The sequence below is a fragment of the Elephantulus edwardii genome, unplaced genomic scaffold, assembly GCF_000299155.1.
Source record: "Elephantulus edwardii isolate Elephantulus edwardi_28Jun2011 unplaced genomic scaffold, EleEdw1.0 scaffold00017, whole genome shotgun sequence".
Taxonomy (NCBI): domain Eukaryota; kingdom Metazoa; phylum Chordata; class Mammalia; order Macroscelidea; family Macroscelididae; genus Elephantulus; species Elephantulus edwardii.
The window spans coordinates 2,676,439-2,695,225 of record NW_006399767.1 but is presented as its reverse complement, the minus strand read 5'-3'; the positions used below and the strand labels follow the sequence as shown (position 1 = coordinate 2,695,225).

Here is an 18,787-nt window from a genome sequence, read left to right as displayed (position 1 = left end):
CTCTCCAGGACAGATATGTTTGCTCAGTATTCTTTTCTGACACTACAACTCAAAGGCATCAGTTCTTCTGTCATCCTTAGTCATTGTCCATCTCTCAGATGCATAGGAAGTAATTGACAAGTCCATAGCCTGGATCAGGCATGTCTTAGTCTCTAGACTGACATTGTTGCTTTTTACCACGTTAGAGAGGTAGGTCCCTGACAGCAGCCTTCCCCAGTGCAGACCGAGAAGTAGTCATCAGAACAGAGAAAGAAGACACTGCATGGGAGGGTCATAATTAGGAAGAGAGTGCGTCAAGGATTTGTTCTGTCTCCATACCTTTTCAGTATGTATGTGGAACAGATCTTTTGGGAGGGTGGGCTCTGTGAGGAGGAATGTGGCATCAGGATTGGAGTAAAACTAATCAACAACCTGCTTTATGTGGATAATACAACCTTGCATGCTGAAACTGAAGAGAACATGAGGTGTTTGCTACAGGTCAAAGATGGTAGTCTCCAACATGGATTGAAACTTAACATCAAGAAAACTAAGATTCTCATCACTGGGCCATGTAGCAGCACCTTGATGGATGGTGAAGAGATGGAGGTGGTTAACAATTTCAGCTCTACAATCAACACTCTTGTCACACTGCAGTCAGGAAATCAAAAGATGAATTGTTCTACATTGTGGTTATAATTTTTTAATCCTATAAAGAATATAAGAGTAAGAAACTTTGTTATGAGAGTAATTCTCTAAAGCAGTTCAAGATTTGTTCCATCAGCATTGGCTGATCTTGATTAAACTGACAAAAATAAAACTACAGGCAAAGTAAAGCATATACTTGGGAAATTTTCCTGGAACTTTTTTTTTTGGTCTATTCATTTACTTTGTACATGGAAGGGAGGATTTTTGGTAGATTTTTAAAATTGGTTTGTAAGTAATCATTTTATATATATATATATGTATATTAGGAAAATTTGTTTTATGTCTCTGAAATGAGATTAAAAAAATCCATTTCCCCAGGTTTGGTTTGTCTACTTAATATTATAGATAATTTATTTGCTTGTTTATTTGCTACTTGTTTTTCAATCAGAGCTTTTTATTTTTGTACTGATACACATTTTAAAAATTGTGTAAAACTTTTTTGCATATGTGCTTTATGTTTTATTAAATAATTCATATACATATTTTATACAATTATGTGCCATTGCTCTATGCCGATTATGACCCAATCTTTTGAAGCCATAGAGGGGAAAGAGAGAAGGGAGGCAGAAACAGGAGAAGGAGGAAAATCACTAGGATAGCAGGGAGGTGGAGTATTGGGAAAGATTCAAGGAGGACATGATATTTTTATAACTTTTAGCAATATCTAGGATGGTTATTTTATGCCAACATTATAAAATGATTCTATTTTATATTCCAATTATTTTGTGGTTTGAGTCTTTACCTTTAAATCTTTCATCCATCTGGAAGTTGTTTGTTGTTGTATGGTATAGATTCAATTTTGTTTTTCCAGATGGCCAGACAGTTGTCCCAATAACTTTTATTGATAACCTGTTTTTCCCTACTAATTTAAAAAGCAACATTCATACTATACTAAATTTCCCATACAGTAATTTTTTTCCAATATACCAATATGTTTTCTCCTAAAATATTTTCTCCACTTCCCCCCATATTCCCCTTATTATTTCTAAAGTTAGACAAAATCACACTTATGCAAGAACACAGCTATATAGAGATGCTTACAGTTTAATAGTAACTGTGCCGTGACAGCTTTCTCTTTACATAAATTATAGAATCTTGACAATTTAGAAAGGCACACAGTCTATCCCCTATGCCCTCAGAAAATAACTATGAATAATGATTTTCTTACCCTTCAAAATATCGATTCTTGACACTGCTTTGAAAGAATTACTTCAGGAGATTTTAAAAAATGACTTGAGAGGTCCTGTTTTCTTTGGAATGAGATACTGTGCTGATGTCAGATTTTGGTTTTTAACAAGCTCACCATATTATTCTAATACTCTTGCCAGGATTGAGAAACACTACCTACCTTCAAGTGTGGTGTATTTTATTAAATGATGTCATTGATAGATTGGTATATTCTATTTTCATGGGTTTCATTTGTTTTCTTCTTTCTAGAAATACTTTTTTTCTTTCATCTTATTAATATTTTATCATTCATATACACTGTGCCTCATGCATGTACATTTTGTTTTATACAGTCTTTCATTTACATTATATTTCATTTATATATATTGTGGGTTCCTCCCCAGAATTATTTCACTAATAACTGCATTCTTGAAAGCATTTAAGCCAGCTACTTCATGTGTCATACCTTAATATCCCCATTTTATATAACTGATTTCTGATTTGCCCATCCTTATCAAACCAGTACTCTGAGGGAACAAGCTTGTCCTTTTTGCTGAAGAGTCTTCTGTTCAACTTGGAAACTTTGAGCGTCTGCATCCGCAGGCAAAGTCAGTGCAGAGCCAGCTCTCGGGTTCTAGCAATACTCTTTTGCACAACCTCTCGTGACTTTCTTTGGAAAGAGTTATCTAAGGATTATTGTCATAATTACCCAATAATGTATTCGAAAGCTTTTACATTTAACAAATGTTTAACAAGTAACTTTTTTTAAATCAGATGCTATGATACACAGAGATTAGGAACTGGGAAACAAAAGTACTGCTTTGAAAAACAATGTGTCAACATTTGAACAAAATAATAATTAAGCTCAGAGTGTCCACCACACTGTAAGCCATCTCTTTGTGTTATAAATGGCATAGTATTTTGCACTATCTCCCCCCCCCAATATCATTTGGGAAACTGATAAGAGCTGTAACTTTGTCCAACTCTAGGGTTCACTATAGCTTGGTGTTAAATTACTATTAAATATAATATCATAATTTATCCAGGTTTGAAAATATTCACAAGTATGTTTTGATAGGTCCTTCTTAGAATACCTGTCTAAATTTGAATGTGCTATTTCTTCATACGTATAAGTAACATTGAAAGTTTAGATATATGACTAAAACTCACAGGAATTGCTGCTTTTATTTGTTTTATAATATTCCAATTCTAAGAATTAAAAATTCTTTTAAACAAGATTGCTTAAATGATATTGGTAAAAATTATCCAATAAATAACAATGTAGAAGTACTTTTTAATAGAAGTACTTAATGCTAGTGTTAGACATTCTTTTATTTTTTATTATTAATGTTAATGAACATTTACAGAGATAGACATTGTTTTATTTTTTAGTTGTATAAAACCCCTTTTCCATTTAAAATGAAATAACTTTAAAGGAATAAAAAAATTCAATGACTATGTAAAAGGTTGGCAATCAAAAACATTTATTACTATTTTTAAAATATATTTAGGTCTGCTTCATATAAAATCATTTCAGTAATGAATTTTTCCTTAGGAAATATTTTCTCATTAATGTTCCATTTCTAGACCACAACAATGATTGTCATTTAAATTTCTCCTGATTTTTTTTTAAGTTCCCCCTAATTTTTATTGCTTGACTTTGGAGTGTGGAAAAATGAATATTCCATGATAAGTCCTATGAAAATATATCCTCCCTATAGTCTTGATTTACACTTAAGCTTGCTTTTGCAGTTACTATATATGAATTAAGAATGTCTATTGCTGCTATTATAATTTTAAATTTTATTATCTCCGGTTTTTATTGAGATTGATGACTTAGTGTCTAAAGTCTAAGGAGACCTGGTGATGCAACCATAGAAGTACTCAGCTGTTAACCAGAAGGTCGGTGGTTCAAATTCACCGGACTCTCCTTTGCAAAGACATGACAGTCTGCTGCTGTGAAGATTTACTGCCTTGCAAGCCCATGCAGAGGCAGCCCCTCTCCTCTGCCTGGCAGGATCATTTTGAGTCAGAATACGTTCAACAGCATTTGGTTTGGTTTCTTAGAGCCTGGAAGTCCCACATGGAGGATAATCCTCTTTTCTGAGCACCAATTCCACTCCCACAAATCTGGTTATTTTACTTCTAAAGTATTGCAGTTTTTGAAATTACATGAAGTTAGAGGAGTGTTTGGCAAGGTTTGTATGTTGCTGCTTCACTTGTAGAAAAGGCAAGTATGTCAGGTGGTACAATACAAGGAAATAAAGGGATAGTTTAAACTCCTTTGGGGGTGGGGGAGAAGGAAAGAACTAGGGCACCCTGACTGTCCTCTGGGAAATCAGGGGATAACAGTCCGTGTTATTATGGGAATAGAAGGAAAGTGTTCTGAGCCTTGGATCATTCTTTCCCAGGCAAGTTACAGTGTCTCTTGTTATTTGTACAGGCATTTTTCCCATTGAAGGGACATGGAAATGGTTTGGTCTAAATATTCACAAATCAATCAAGTCTCCTAGAGTCTTAGTTGTATGCCTTTCTGCTCCTAAAATGTTTTCTTAAACCTGTTGACTCTAAGACATCTGCTGTAAAGAATTTCACTATAGATGTGTCATCTCTGACTATCATGTGTATTTTAATTCATGGATTCATTCATTCATTTCTTGGATCCTCACACACAAAGTTTTTGTGACATGATATACACATCTCAGAGTGTCTTCACTTGCCATTTCTTTTGATGTAGCATTGCTATACATCCTGTAACAATGTTACATCGCAAGCAGGAAGAAGCAGTAAACAGAATGGAGGCAAGGAAGGGTCTGGCTGTCAGTGTAAACGTAAATAGCAGCTGTTCCATTTAAACTGTTTTTGAAACTACCACACGGTGAGAGCTTTGCATAAAATGGGCCAGATCTTCAAGAGGCAGGTTTTAGTACAGAATTCAGAGCAGGCTGCCATCCGCCTGTTTGCACAGTTTCACTTCTCCCACTGTTGCACAAATAGAAGAGGGGGGGAAAATAAATTAAAATACAGACACACACACACACACACACACACATATAATGGTCTGTTAAAATGTTACTTAAATATCTATTTCACTGTGAATAATGCAATATGCAGATACACTGATATATATATATATAAAACTACTTGCTGTACAAAGATGACACTATGGATGATGTAACTGAGTTAGCTGCAAAAGATATGTTGAGTGCTAAAGTTCATTTTAGGTGAAGGTATTTTATACTCTGGTGAGATGTGGTAGCCACTATTTAATGGATCAGACTATAAGATTTTTTTCCCCCAAATTTAAAATTTCCCAATTATCTTTCTTCTTTTGTTTTGTAAGAACACTGACTATATCCTACATGGTTTTACAGTGTTAAACATTTATGCCATTCTTTTGCCAAATATGTGCATGTTTATTTTTCTGGTTGCATGTAGTGATAAACTGCTAATGGTAAGGATTGGCTGTACACTATAGCTTTCCCCCAAATTGTGACGCTCCAGTAAGTGGTCCTACTGAGAATAATCAATATAAAGACACTTTCCACTTAGCTGTCATTTTTACATTTAAAATAACTCACTGTCATCGAGTGGGTTCCAAACTCATCATGCTTAAATGTCACTGCTCATTTGAAAGAAAGCAAAAAGCAAATCAAAACCATGAGCAGACAGTTAAACAGTATCATCTGCATTACTGTGCTCATTTTATGCAATTTAAAAAAAAATAAAATAGACTCTTCTCAGAAATAGGTGGTTGCTGACTCAGTGAATGAGTGAAGAAATAAGGACAACATTAGTATCTGTTGATACCAAATGAAAATTAACATAATTGAAAATGTTCATTTTAATGCTTTGGCAGTAGCTTCAAATCACATTAACTAGTATCGAGAGTTATGCTGTCAACTCAAAGGCAGATGTTCAAATCCACCATCTCCTTCCATTTGAGTTGCAGCCTCTGAAAACTCAGTGGAGGGTCAGATTAGTTGTTAAGTTGGTTCTGACTCGATGGTAGTAAATGAGTGAGCAAATGTATGCTAGTCACAGCACAATTTTTATTGTTAAATAGAAAATCTAAATTAAATCAACAAGGGCAAAGACGCCACCAGTTCCTAGGAAGTTAATTAAGGATAAATTGTGCAATTAAACCATCATTAAAGTGTTGTTAGCCTTATTTCTTCTTAATATACAAAACCCAGCAAGAAAAACTTTCAAAATTAAATGCTTATCTATAGAAAAAATTTTTGTAAAAGCATTGTTGTTAGGTGCTGTTGAGCCAGAATTGACCAATAGCTGACCCTCCTTCAGAGGCTGTTAATCACATGGGAGGAGATTACTTAAAAAATTAGGCCTTAATTAATGATATGCTTGTTAGTGTTTTTAGGTAAATACGTGCAACTTGCTCTGAAAAGTATAAAAATGAAATGGCCTTAGAGATGGACAGAGGTACATAAACTTAGATATATGATAAAACAATTTTATACAAATGTTAAAGGTGGATTTATAGGTGGTTAGTGGCATTCTTTCAACTCTGCTTTGTATTTGAAGATTTAAGAAAGCCAAGCTATTCAAGGGGAGTTTATAGGAAAATGAATCACAGAAATCTATTTTTTCAGCTCTATTTTTATCCTAAAATATGTGCTTTCTTTCTGTGGTTGATAATTTTCTTTGAAAATATATGTATTGTTATTGTTGTTGATTGCCTTCGAGTCGAGCACAACTCCTAGCAACCCCATGAACAAAAGGCCCAAAACCCCTCTACAACTATCAACATCTATCAAAGTTGAGAGAGTTTCCAGAGGCATGTTGTATAGGAAGTGGATGCCACTCCTGCTTCCAAACCTGTCATAGTATGTTATTATTGTTATGTACCATTGAGTCTCCTGTGATTTATAGTGACCCTTTGTACAGCAGCTCTGAATCCCTCCTTGTCCTGAGCAAGTCTCACTTATTCCGACACATCAACCCCCATTGCCCCAGATATTGTGTGCATTGTATTACTTTTCCTCATTCCAAAAGACTAATAGTCTTTTTCCTGAGGAAACAATCTTTACTAATGATACTGTTATTGGTATTTACTGGTTCATTTTATAAATCTATAAAGTTTTCTTTCTCCTTAATTATTTTGCCCAATCATATTTTCATTTGTTTGTGGAAATAACTCATTGAATAATCTGATTTCTGTGAATTTAAAGCAGAAATAAAATTAATTTTTAATACTGTTACTTTGATCAATAACAAGACAAATATCATATGATTTGGTCATTAAGTCTTACTTCTTCACGGCAAAATTTGCTTGACAAAATTTTGACTGTTAGGTTACCTCTTCATGATTACTATCTTCTCTTTCTTTGAGCAACTGTAAAATATTTGTGTCTAACACTTAGTCTCTAGGGAGTTGTGCTGCTAACTCAATGACCAAGTCCCTTTGAGGGTTCAAAGCCACCAGCAGCTTCTCAGCAGAAAGATGGGAAGTGTCCCCCTATCCAATTTACAGCCTTAGTAAACCCACTGGAGCACCAACTATGAGTCAGGTCTGACTCCATGACAATGAGCATAAATAAATTAATCACTTGATAAACTGTATTTAGTTGTATTGGTGGCCAAGTGGCTGTGCTGCAATGCCGATGAAACCATGTGATTATAATCCACCAGCTTCTCTGTGGGAGAAAGATTGGCAGTCTCCTCCCATCTTTAACTGGGAGATTAACTGCCTCTGAAAACCAGCTTGAGGGCCAGGTATGGGTAGGTTCTGGCTCAGTGGTACACAACAACATCATATATAATGGGGGGGAAATGTATACAGTTTCGAGGTAGTATTTTTATAGTACCATGCATATTATAAAGTGCCGCTAAGGTGTTGCTTTTTAATTGCTTCTATGATTGTTAGGATGGCAGTCTTTCTAGGGAGAGAGAGTCAATCTTTGACCCTTCTTTCTGTCACCCATAATTTCCTCCTACCACTGTCCTTTGAACAAAACGGGTACCCAGGCTCTATGTTTTGAAAATATTCTTTTAAAGTTCATGAAACATTTTACTTGAGTTTTTAAAGTTCTAACCTTTGTCTTCCAAATGGATTTTCCTTACTGGTCCTTCCTTAACAAGCATACAAAAATTTAAACTTGGGTTTAAGATCATATTGTGAAACCACTACAATTATTTGTTTTTGTTCCTCTTAGGAAGTAAAGGATCCTTTTTTAATATACTGAAGCTTTTTATAAAGCCTGATAATTCTAGTTCTGTAATTATATAGTATAGGCTTATAATAATTATAAAGGTTTTTGCAAGTTTGAATTTATATAATTCATTTCATTTATTTCCCCAAACACTCCTCTTTAAATATTATGTGAATCCTTTGTTGAATATTATAATAGCACTCATGGCCAAGGCATCTAACTGTTTCTGAATTACTGAGAAGAGGTGATAGGTTAAGCAAAACAAAATGGTCCAACCTGCGGCTTTCCCCAGGAGGCATTCAGGTATAGAATTTCAGAAGACAGTCTAGTCTAACGGGTAGGGTGGAGAGAGAAATGAAAACTCCTGAATTCTTTTTCTAATTCCTCTGCTCCCGTCCTGGCTGCTGGGTAAGTAATTTCTCTTTTCCTCATCTGAAGGGGGGGGGGGGGAACTGTTTTCCCTTGAGTTGCCTAGAAAGGATAGAAAAAAAAAGATCAATCTGGTCACAGCCAGCAATAGGACTAGAGGAATATGTAAAGTATGACTATTCCTGAGTTTGGATTTCCTGAGAAACTAACTGCAAATGTCTGTCAACAGGGGAGGCTTTACACTTGGCTCGGGATTTTGGCTACACTTGTGAAACAGAATTTCCAGCCAAAGCAGTAGGAGAACATCTTGCCAGACAACACATGGAACAGAAAGAACAGACAGCGAGGAAAAAGATGATCCTGGCGACCAAGTAAGCAGAATGGGGAAGCCTCGCTGCCTTCCCCCTCAGCTTTTTCTGTTCTCTTTGAATGGGAGAAACTATGTATAAAACACCAGCTCTCTGAAACATGGGTCTCACACAACCACAGCAAGGACCAGCTAGAGTCTTCCTCTGCCCAAGAGATTTAGAAATGGTCCTTGACTTAGGATGGAGCTGTCGTTGGATGTGACCAAAGTTCTTAGAAAAACCACTTTAGAACATGCAGAAATCTGTAAAGAGAAAGACCTACTGGGGAGATATCCTTGTTGTTAGGAACCACAGTGTCAACGTTAACGCCTGGTGACCTCATGTCGCCTGATTCTCACAAGGGTTGCTATGCTTGAGCCCAATCTTGCAGTCACTGTGTCAGTCCATCTCCTTGAAGGTCTCCACTTTCACTGAACCCCTAATTTACCAAGCATAATGTGCTTCTCCAGGGGATTGATTCCTTGTGATGACATGTCCAAAGGAAATCTTCAGTTGCTTTGCGATTTGGTTTCTGTCTTTTTGTTCCTTAATAAATTTTGAAGGTTTGGGGAAAACAGAAGATGACAACCATATGAGAATGTGTTAACAGGAGATCACAAAAGCCAAGCATCACTTCCATGGCTTGTGTCTTCCTTTCTCTTTAATGAAGGAAAACATTTCTGTACTGCACCTATAGTATGGTGACAGTGTCAAAAAGAAACAATATCACATACTCAGAAATATCTAAAAATTAGAAAACATAGTTAAAATGTGAATTCTAGTAGTGAGGGAAATAACACAGGCAAATAAATCACTACAGTAGAGAAGAAGTGAAGTTTGGGCAAGATAACTTCTAAATTCCTTAAACTTTGGAAGTTCTTTGGTAATTCGTGGGTCAGGGGCCACTTCCTATAGGGAAAACCTAGCAGACCGGTGTGTTCCACTTTAGACCACTTTGAAGAATTGTAGAGAAAAATCTCTTTCTTAAAATGAGATGTTGCTACATAGAGATAACCAATAATCTTATATCATTTTCCAACTCTAGATTGATTTTAAAACTGCGAATCACAGGTGGTTAAATTTTAAGAGAAAGTGTAAAGTAGATAGTATGACAACATTTTGCTTTATAAACTGATTTCTTTTATCTAATGACTTTCAAACTTAAATTGATTCATAATCATTAAATAAAAATAGGTCTCTTCTTCCGGCCACTCACAATCTTACATGGGCATTTTCACAAATGGAAGGGGTCGTGTGGAACATCTGTACTCAAACAGTTTGAGTTCCTTAATAAGAGTTTGTAACACTAGAGCACTGTTGGATTTAGAATTACATGTATATCTTGTTTTACTTCACTATTTATTAGTCTTCTCAGATACTTTAAGAGTTTACCTTTTTGGTTTTAGGTGTTATGTTTTTTTCCCCGAAACTAATGGCTTCTGACAACCTTGCATTGAAAAAGTCTACCAATGCCATTTTCTCCTAACGGTCATGCCTTCATTTTGTGTTTCTTTGTCACACCTTGGTAATGCTCACAATATTTAATATTTTCTTTTATAATGCTCCTACACACCTTATAGACTACAGTATGGTGTAAACATAACTTGTATATACATTGGGGATGGGGAGGAATCATGTATAATGTCTTATTGTGACATTGACTTTATTGCATTGATGTGGAAGCTATCTTTCTGTATCGATGAGGTGTGCAGATACATTAATATATTGTTCTCTATGTTAGTTGCTCTCCGTGCTCTTAAGAAGGTATAAGAATACTTCCTGATAATTTTCAATAAAGATACAAGGAAGCTGAAAAAAAAAAAAGAAGGTATAAGAAAAGTTGTAGCAAAATGGAGACAAGGCAAAGGGAAAAGGTACAGGAAAGAGATAGCAGAAAGAAAGAATGAAGCCCAAGGAGATAGAAAAAGAAAATTATGACACAGGTATAAAATTTAGAATTACAACTCGACGGTGAACTTTATGCTGAGGAAATTCCTAGATGCTTACTAGTAGAAACAATATAAACCTGGACCATTTTCAAACTCTGCCATCCAAGAGCCTTTCACTCTATTTTACCTGTACTTTCCTCCTCTTCCAAACAATTACTTGGCCCAGAGAAGACTTCATCAGCTGTAGTTTAGTTTCTCCAGAGGAACTGAAAGTATGTGAAGCTAGTTAGATAGAATTTTTAATATAAGCTAAGGAGAAAGATACAGGCTTATTCTAGCTCAAGAGAAATATATAGTTTTAGAAATTAGGTAGTATCTGGGAGCCCTTCCCAAAGTAGGTATCAATCTAGCTGACAGGATCAAACAGATTTCCTAGCATGCACACACCTGTGATGCCTCTGAATAACACTATTATCCCAAAATGCACATTGTCCAAAGGGAAATATCGTCATCCTTTTATCCCACCTGATTGTGATATTAGCATTCATCCCCCTATTACATAGAAGACTTACTTCTTTCCTGTCTTATTTGTAACATTGTGGTTTGTAACATTTTATCACTATCCTTCATAGTGATGTGACTATCAACATTCTATAGAAAAGTTCCCATTTCCTTAGTGGTTCTGAGCTTCATAGATTTTAAATTGGACTCTTGTTGAGTATTCAGGCTGCCTGACTGCATTCAGGCTAATGCTGAGACTTACTTTTCCTCAAAGTTAATGCTAGCAAAATTTGAGGGAAGAGTTGGCAATGCCATGCTGATAAATCTTTTCTGGGGTGGCTGGTTCTACTATGGTGTATGCAGTTCAGTTATGCAATAGCATTTTTCCTTTAACTGGGATCTAAATAATAGTGCAAGTATTTTCCCATTTTTATTATGTATTGGTTTACTTTCAAACCATATACATTTTGTTTCACGCTATTCTTCATTCACATTCTGTTTCATACATTCTCATTCATTATGTTTTATTAAATTAACCACAATTGGACTATATCCACCATTATCCTGTCTTTTCAAATCCCCACCAGATCTTTCTCATTTCATTTATCCCCTCCCTCCACCCATCAACTTGTGTAATCCTGTTTTTTTCCCCCTACCCGTTCTCATCTCTCTGTTCCCACTCCTTCCCCCCTCGGTTCCCCATACATGCTTTACTAGTTGTCCTTCTATTTTTATAATAATGTTCTTGTGCAGTATTTGTCCTTATGTGACTGAGTTTGTTTACTCAGCATAATGCTCTCTAGTCTGTTCCAAGTTCTGTAGTATTTTTTGAAATCATTGCTCTTGAGTTGTTGTGTAGTATGCCATTGTGTAAAAGTACCCCAATTTCTCAATCCACTCAGTTGTGGTTGGACATTTGGGCTGTTTCCATGTTCTTGCGATCGTGAATAACACTGCTATGAATATTGGTGTACAAATCTCCTTTTGTGTCTCAGTTCTAATTTCCTTGGTGTATATTCCTAGTAGAGGCATAGCTGTGTCATATGGAGTTTTTATGTTCAGCTTTTTGAGGAAGTGCCAGACTGCCTTCCAGAGTGATTGTACCATTTTACCCACCGCTTAATCCCGTGCAACAATGTATGAGAGATGAGAGTTCTCACCTCTCCACCCCCTCTCCAACTTTTATTCCTTGCTGCCCTGCCAAACTTTGCCATTGCTACTGGGGTAAGATGGTATCTTATTTTGATTTTGATTTGCGTCTCCCTTATTGCCAGTGATTTTGAGCATTTCTTCATGTGTCTGTAGGCCTTCCAAATGCCCTCCTCTATGAAAAGTCATTCCATCCCTTTCCCCCATTTTGTAGTTGGGTTATCAGTCTTTTTCTTCTAGAGGCCCAATAGTATTCTGTAAACTTTTGTTATGAGACAATATTTTGTCTAATACAGTATTGTCAAATGTTTTTTCCCAGTAGGTTGGTTTTTTTTCACCCAATTGGAAAAACTTTTTTGATTTAATCTTGAGGATGTCCCATTCATCAATTTTATCCTCTCCAGATTGTACTTTTTTGGCTGTATTTGGCAGTCTCTTTATACCATAGACTAGGCTGACTAAGCTTTATCCAAGTTTGTTTGAACTTTGTGGTTTGAGGCTTTACTCCCAGGGCTCTGATCCACCTTGAGTTGATTTTTGTGTCATAGGAGATGTGGATCCTACTTCAGGTTTCTGCAGGTAGCAGTCCAGTTTTGTCAGCACCATTTGTTGAAGAGGTTATTTCTGCATTTAATAGGTTTTATTTCTTTGTCAAATATCAGTTGACCATAGATTGTTGGGTCCATTTCTGGGTTCTCAGTTCTTTTCTCTTGGTCTATGTGCCTGTCACTGTACCAGTTCCATTCTGTGTTGGTCATTACTGCTGTGTAGAAGATTTTTGAGGTAAAGGAGTGCTTATGCAGGGTCTTTTTCCTCTCCAAATAAAATTGACAATTTTCCTTTTAACCTCCTTGAAAAATTAATTTGTTACCTATACTGGGGTAGTGCAAATTATTTTGAGCATTAATTTGCTTTTTTGAAACAGGAACTTGTCCTTTGACATCTTTGCCATAGCTAGGAATTTGTGAGCCATTAAATGTCAAGCAATAATTGAGTTTACTAGTTTAAATTACCTTATTTCACAGAAGAGTAAATAAGCCTGGCAGAAGCATTTTCCAGAAACATCTAGAAATTAGGAGACAGACTTTGTAAATTTTGGAGGGTTTTATTTTTATTGTTGATGTCCATCTTTGGAAATGGGCAGGCAAGTGTGTCAGAGATGGTGAGATTGTCTCAGGATAGGGCACAGTCAGGGCCACTGTTCATAGGGTTGCTGTGAGTCATAGTTGACTGAACAACACATAACAACAGTAACATTCTCTTTTTGTTGTTGTTGTTGTTGTTATGTGCCGTTGAGTCTCTTGTGACTCATAGCGACCCTATGTACAACAGCCCTAAACTCAGGTCTGTCATGTGCCAATCGCACTGTCTCTGACACTCCTATCCCGATTACCCCAGTCACTGAATCAATCCACCTCATAGAGGGCCTTCCCCTCCTGCGCTGTCCCTCCACCCTCCCAAGCATGATGTCCTTCTCCAAGGACCGGTCTCTCCTCACAACATGTCCAAAGTATGTTAGACGGAGCTTCAGAATCCTTGCCTCCAAGGAGCCACCCGGCTTAACTCTTTCCAGGAAGAATCTGTTTTCCTAGCAGTCCATGGTACCCTCAATACTCTTCTCCAGCACCACAGTTCAAAGGCTTCTCTTATTAGACAATGTGAAATTAGATTTAAAAGAAACAGAGACCACTGAGTCATAGCAGATATGCACACTACAACTAGTAATCAATATCAACAGATATATTGAAGAATGTTTAAGAATAGTTTATGAATACAACCTATGGACTTAGCATATATTCTGTGCTGTTTTCAATTTTCCTCTAACGGTAAAGCATGGATATTTTCATAAATGAAAATGCTCAAAATTGTAGGAAAGGAGCTTCCTTGGGTATTTATTGCATTCTTCTCCCTAACTTTGGGTATGTTGTCAAGAGAGGACAGTTATTAGAAGAGGACATCAGACTTAGCAAGGTCATCATAGGAGAGGAAGATGCTCAATGAGATCATTAGACACAGTGAGTACAAAAGAGGGCTTGAGGACAGTGCAGATTGGAAGGGTGGCACAGGATTGGGCAAAGTTTTGGTCTTTTGTTCATAGGGTCACTATGAATTGGAGACAGACAGTGTTTAACAACAGCAACAACAGTCAGCTCAGCTTTGTTCATAGCCTATGACAACTGTTTCCAAAATATACACGAAATCCAAAATTCCTTGGATGAAAGATCCGATGGCTGATCCGTCTTGGCAGATTGGATTACATATTTCTTTTTCACCTCTGTGAATAACAGATTCAATTGTGTTTTGTTATATTGCCAAATACATAATTGTATGAAGAACCCCATTGATTATTACTACCAGTAGTCTCTTAATTCCTCTTTGTTTTCAGTGGTTTGTTTATTAACCAAATATTTTGGTATAATTAAGACAATGATTTAGGAGGAGGGATAGAAACTGAATTAGACAATTTTTGAATTCTAAAACTGTACATGGAAAAAACATTTTCTTGGTAAGTAAATGTAGAATTCTTCCTTGAATTAAAAACAAAGAAAAGAAAATGCCTAATGCTTGATCTACATGAAGGTAATGAAAAATAGTTTAAAAATTTAAATTTATTTTCACTACGTATTGTGATAATACTTATCATCAGAAGAGCTATAAAATTTTAAATTCAGCTGTCAGCTGAAGAATTGTGCCTTAAGGAAAATCATGTGATAAAGTTAGAATTTGTGATTCATCAAGAATCATCCTCAGTTCTTATTAAATATCTTCCATAATAAGACATTCTTTTGAGCAATAATGGTGTTTCTTACTATAGTTTCCCAAATAAAATTTATATAATAAAACTAGACCTAAAAATAACTATATCATAAAAAGATGATAATTTCCTACAGGGAGTCTATAGGATTGTTATTGGTTTTTAAATGTCAAATTCATTGTCATCGAGTTGGAATCTTCCCATAACAGACATTCCATTGGATTTCTGAAAGCGTATGTATCACGAGGAATGTGTGTATTCATTTTTCTCCCTTGAAGCCACTGGTGATTTGAATCACTAGAAAGGTGCAGCTTTTAAGTTAGCAGTACAGGCCCCTGTGGATTCCTACAGAGAGTAAATTAAGCAGTAGCCTTGAAGAGAAGGTTGATAATTCAGTTTCTTGTCCTATTACAGCTTTATGAGTGTAATTAACTTGCTTACCATCGGTTTCCCCATCCATTCTGTTTTTCTCTTTTGTTTTCACCAACTTTAGGTTTATTATAACTTGCTCAATGGGATATACATGAAGAAAGTTTGTTACTTTCAATATTAGTTCATTCACTTATCCAAATAATTTGCACACTATACAAGAATAACAGTAATGATTCAATCTTCATTTGATTTGGGAAAAAAAAAATCCGAAAGGGAGCTCTGGTGGCCTAGTGGTAGGGATCTGTGTTATGATCCTGAAGACATGCAGTTCAAATCCACCAGCTGTTCAATGAGAGAAGGATGGGCAATCTCCTCCCAGGTGATCACTGCCTCTGAAAACCCACTGGAGTTTTCAGCTATGAGTTGGCTCTGACTCAGTGGTATACTACAACAACAACAGTAATAGAATTAACTCCAACCTTTCCTTCAGAAACTGACTCTTAGCCTGTGACATGGGAGTTTGCACTGTTAGTCTGAAGAATGATAATATAATTGAGAAAAGAGTCTAATGAAAGTCAGTGCTGTCTAGCTGACTGCCTCATAGCAACCTCAAGTGTAGTAGACTGAAACCCTGCTCAATCCTGTAGACTCACAACTGTGCTTCAAGCCAATGTTGTAGTCTCTGTGTGAAGCCATCTCATGAAGGGTCTTCTCTTTTGCTGACTCTATTTCTCCAAGCATGATATCTTTTTTTAAAATGATTGGTTCCTGATTGATTCCTCATGAAAGAACATTTCCATTATATGTGAAATGAAATCTCACCATCCTTGCCTTTGAGGAACAACTGTACTTCTTCCAAGAGAGATTTGTTTGTTCTTTTGGCTACAGTTATAGTTTGATTTGAACACTTCCAAAAAGCAAAAGTAATAATATTTAACTAGATGAAATATCACACCAAAAAATCACCTATAATGGATAACAATACTCCCCACTAAATGGCATTATGCATTGAAGCTAAGTTATCATTTACTTGTAAAATCTAGAGAACACAACTGAAAAGTCACGCAGCTGAATTTTGTCTAGAAGACAAAAACATTGGAGGAGTTGGAGAGCTCAGAGGAAATATTCTAATTTTAAATATTTTATTGTGTTTTTTTTTAAGGTAAAAGATTACATAACAAATCAATTCTTATTCAGATATTCACACACAAATTGCTCCCTGACTGTGGTTACAGTCCCTGCAGTGTTCTAGCTCTTTCATCATTTCTGCCCTGTCTGACCTTCCCATTCATCCAGTTTCTCTGCCCCTCCTTGCCTTCTTATCTTTGCTTTTAGATAAATGTTGACCTTTTGGTCTCAGAGAGTTGCTATTAAAAGAGTACATTTCTCATGAGCGTTATTATTTTGTCACTCAATCACTTATTCACTTGAAAGGTGACCCTTGGGAGTAGCTTCAGTTCAATCTAAAAGGATATCATAGGTACTAATTAAAGGGTTTTTCTAGGCACCTCTGGTGGCCTAATGGTAAGAAGGTGTACTCCAATCCCAAAGGGACACAGTTTGAATCCACCAGCTTCTCTGTGGGAGAAGGATGAGCAATTTCCTCCGATGCAATTTACTGCTTTTTTGGGGGGAAAAAAAAGGAGGGGCAGGTATCAACCCATAGCGGGTTGGTTCTGACGTGATGGTGTTCAACAGCTTGTCTCTGAGTCCAGTAAGGCAGACCTTTTTAAATGAATTTTATTTTTTAATCTATTTTATTTATACTTTTTGTCTCTCCTATTAATCTTATTCTTTTTATATTGATCCTATTCTAGACAGGACTTTCAGTGTATCTCTGTTCAGCATGGTTCAGAGTAGGAGTTAGGCACCATCTAGTTTTTCTGGTCTCAGGTTAGAAGAGGTTGTGCTTCATTTGGGCTCCTAGTTTTGTGAGTAAATTTCTAGCTTGAGTCTTTGGGTTTTGGTTTGATTTTTTTCCCTCCCACTTTGTAGAGCTAATGCTCTTAATGAATGTATACACGAGTAGTTCTTAAAATGTGCATTAAAGTGCTTTTACTTAGAGACTAGAAATTGTAGACTGGGAGGTGGAGGATCCCATTTTATTTACAAGTAAGGGCTTGTCTGTGTTGTTTGTTTGCCTGGTACCCTTCTCATTAGAAAGAAGGGTAGCCCTTCTTTCCTTAACTCCTACTTTCTGTAAAAATGAATATACACATTTTGTGAAATGACACAGTGTTTGAACCTGGGCAGCAAATCATACGTTTTATTGCCAATTAGAAGATAAGAAATAATCATTTGTAGTGTTTGATATACTTTAAACATCAAGCAATAAATTGAGACCACTGATTTTTACTTGTTAATGATCCAAATATATTGGCAGGGCCCCTGGAATGACACTTATTTGGATAATTTGATTCTTTGGTCCTTGACTTTGTCTGGCCTAGGTTTACATTTAATGACTATTTACTGTAAAATCAAATAAATACATCTATTCATTATCATATTATCCCTTGAATACATGGACTTCCCTGTAGATGACTGATACTTCGGAGCAGTTTCTTGACAAATCTTAGTTCACTTTCACTACTGTTTAATGTTTGCTATATTTTGTGTACACACATGTATGTGCTTATCTGTGTCTCTGTGTGTGTGTGTGTGATAATATTTACAGCAAAGGACATAACTTTTTCACCAAATTCTACATTTACAATTCAGTAACATTGTTTACATTCTTGAAAATGTACATAGTTCTCATATTCTTTTCCTACTTACTCTACTACCATTAACACCAAATCACTACGTCTTAAGCTTCTCATCCAATTTTCAAGATACTGTTGTTTGTTTAAACCCACCTAGAATAGCCTTTGGTGAGCACAGCATTCAAAGCAGACATGCTCAATTAATGAGTTTAAGCTGTTTGGTTTGAAGCAGAGTTTGGGAACTGTTTTGGTTAGAGGTTTAAAGTTTAAAGACTATGTCAGGGCAAGTTTTGAATGTTAATCCAGCTCTTTTTAAAAAAAATCTTTATTTTTATGTTTTGCAACTTTTGGCATGCATCATTTTGATTATTCTGGCCTTTGGCTGTAGGTAGTATCTATCATGTAGGATTAATTATTGCCAAACATACACAATAATCCCATAATTAAGACTGTAACCAATGACTATACATCATAATTATTTAAAACAAGAAAGAAAGCAGGAAAATTACAGTGAGGGTGCTTCTATTTATTTTTTCCTTAAGACATCAGCTTACATGGAATATAATATACCACCTTAGCAAAATTAATTGGACTCAATTGCAGCTAAATGATAATCTTTAAATGTCAAAAACAAACATTTCACAGAAGCCTGGATTATAATGCAATATGAGGTAAAAAG

General features: G+C 35.9%; 1 protein-coding gene across 1 annotated transcript in view; it reads left to right on the top strand.

Moving 5' to 3' along the window:
- Positions 1-18,787, top strand: part of TFAP2D (transcription factor AP-2 delta (activating enhancer binding protein 2 delta)) — a 76,241-nt gene that overhangs the window by 29,173 nt on the left and 28,281 nt on the right. The window contains exon 6 of the mRNA XM_006881918.1: positions 8,623-8,764. Coding sequence (XP_006881980.1) covers positions 8,623-8,764 — 142 coding nt within the window. The remainder of the gene's footprint in view (positions 1-8,622; positions 8,765-18,787) is intronic.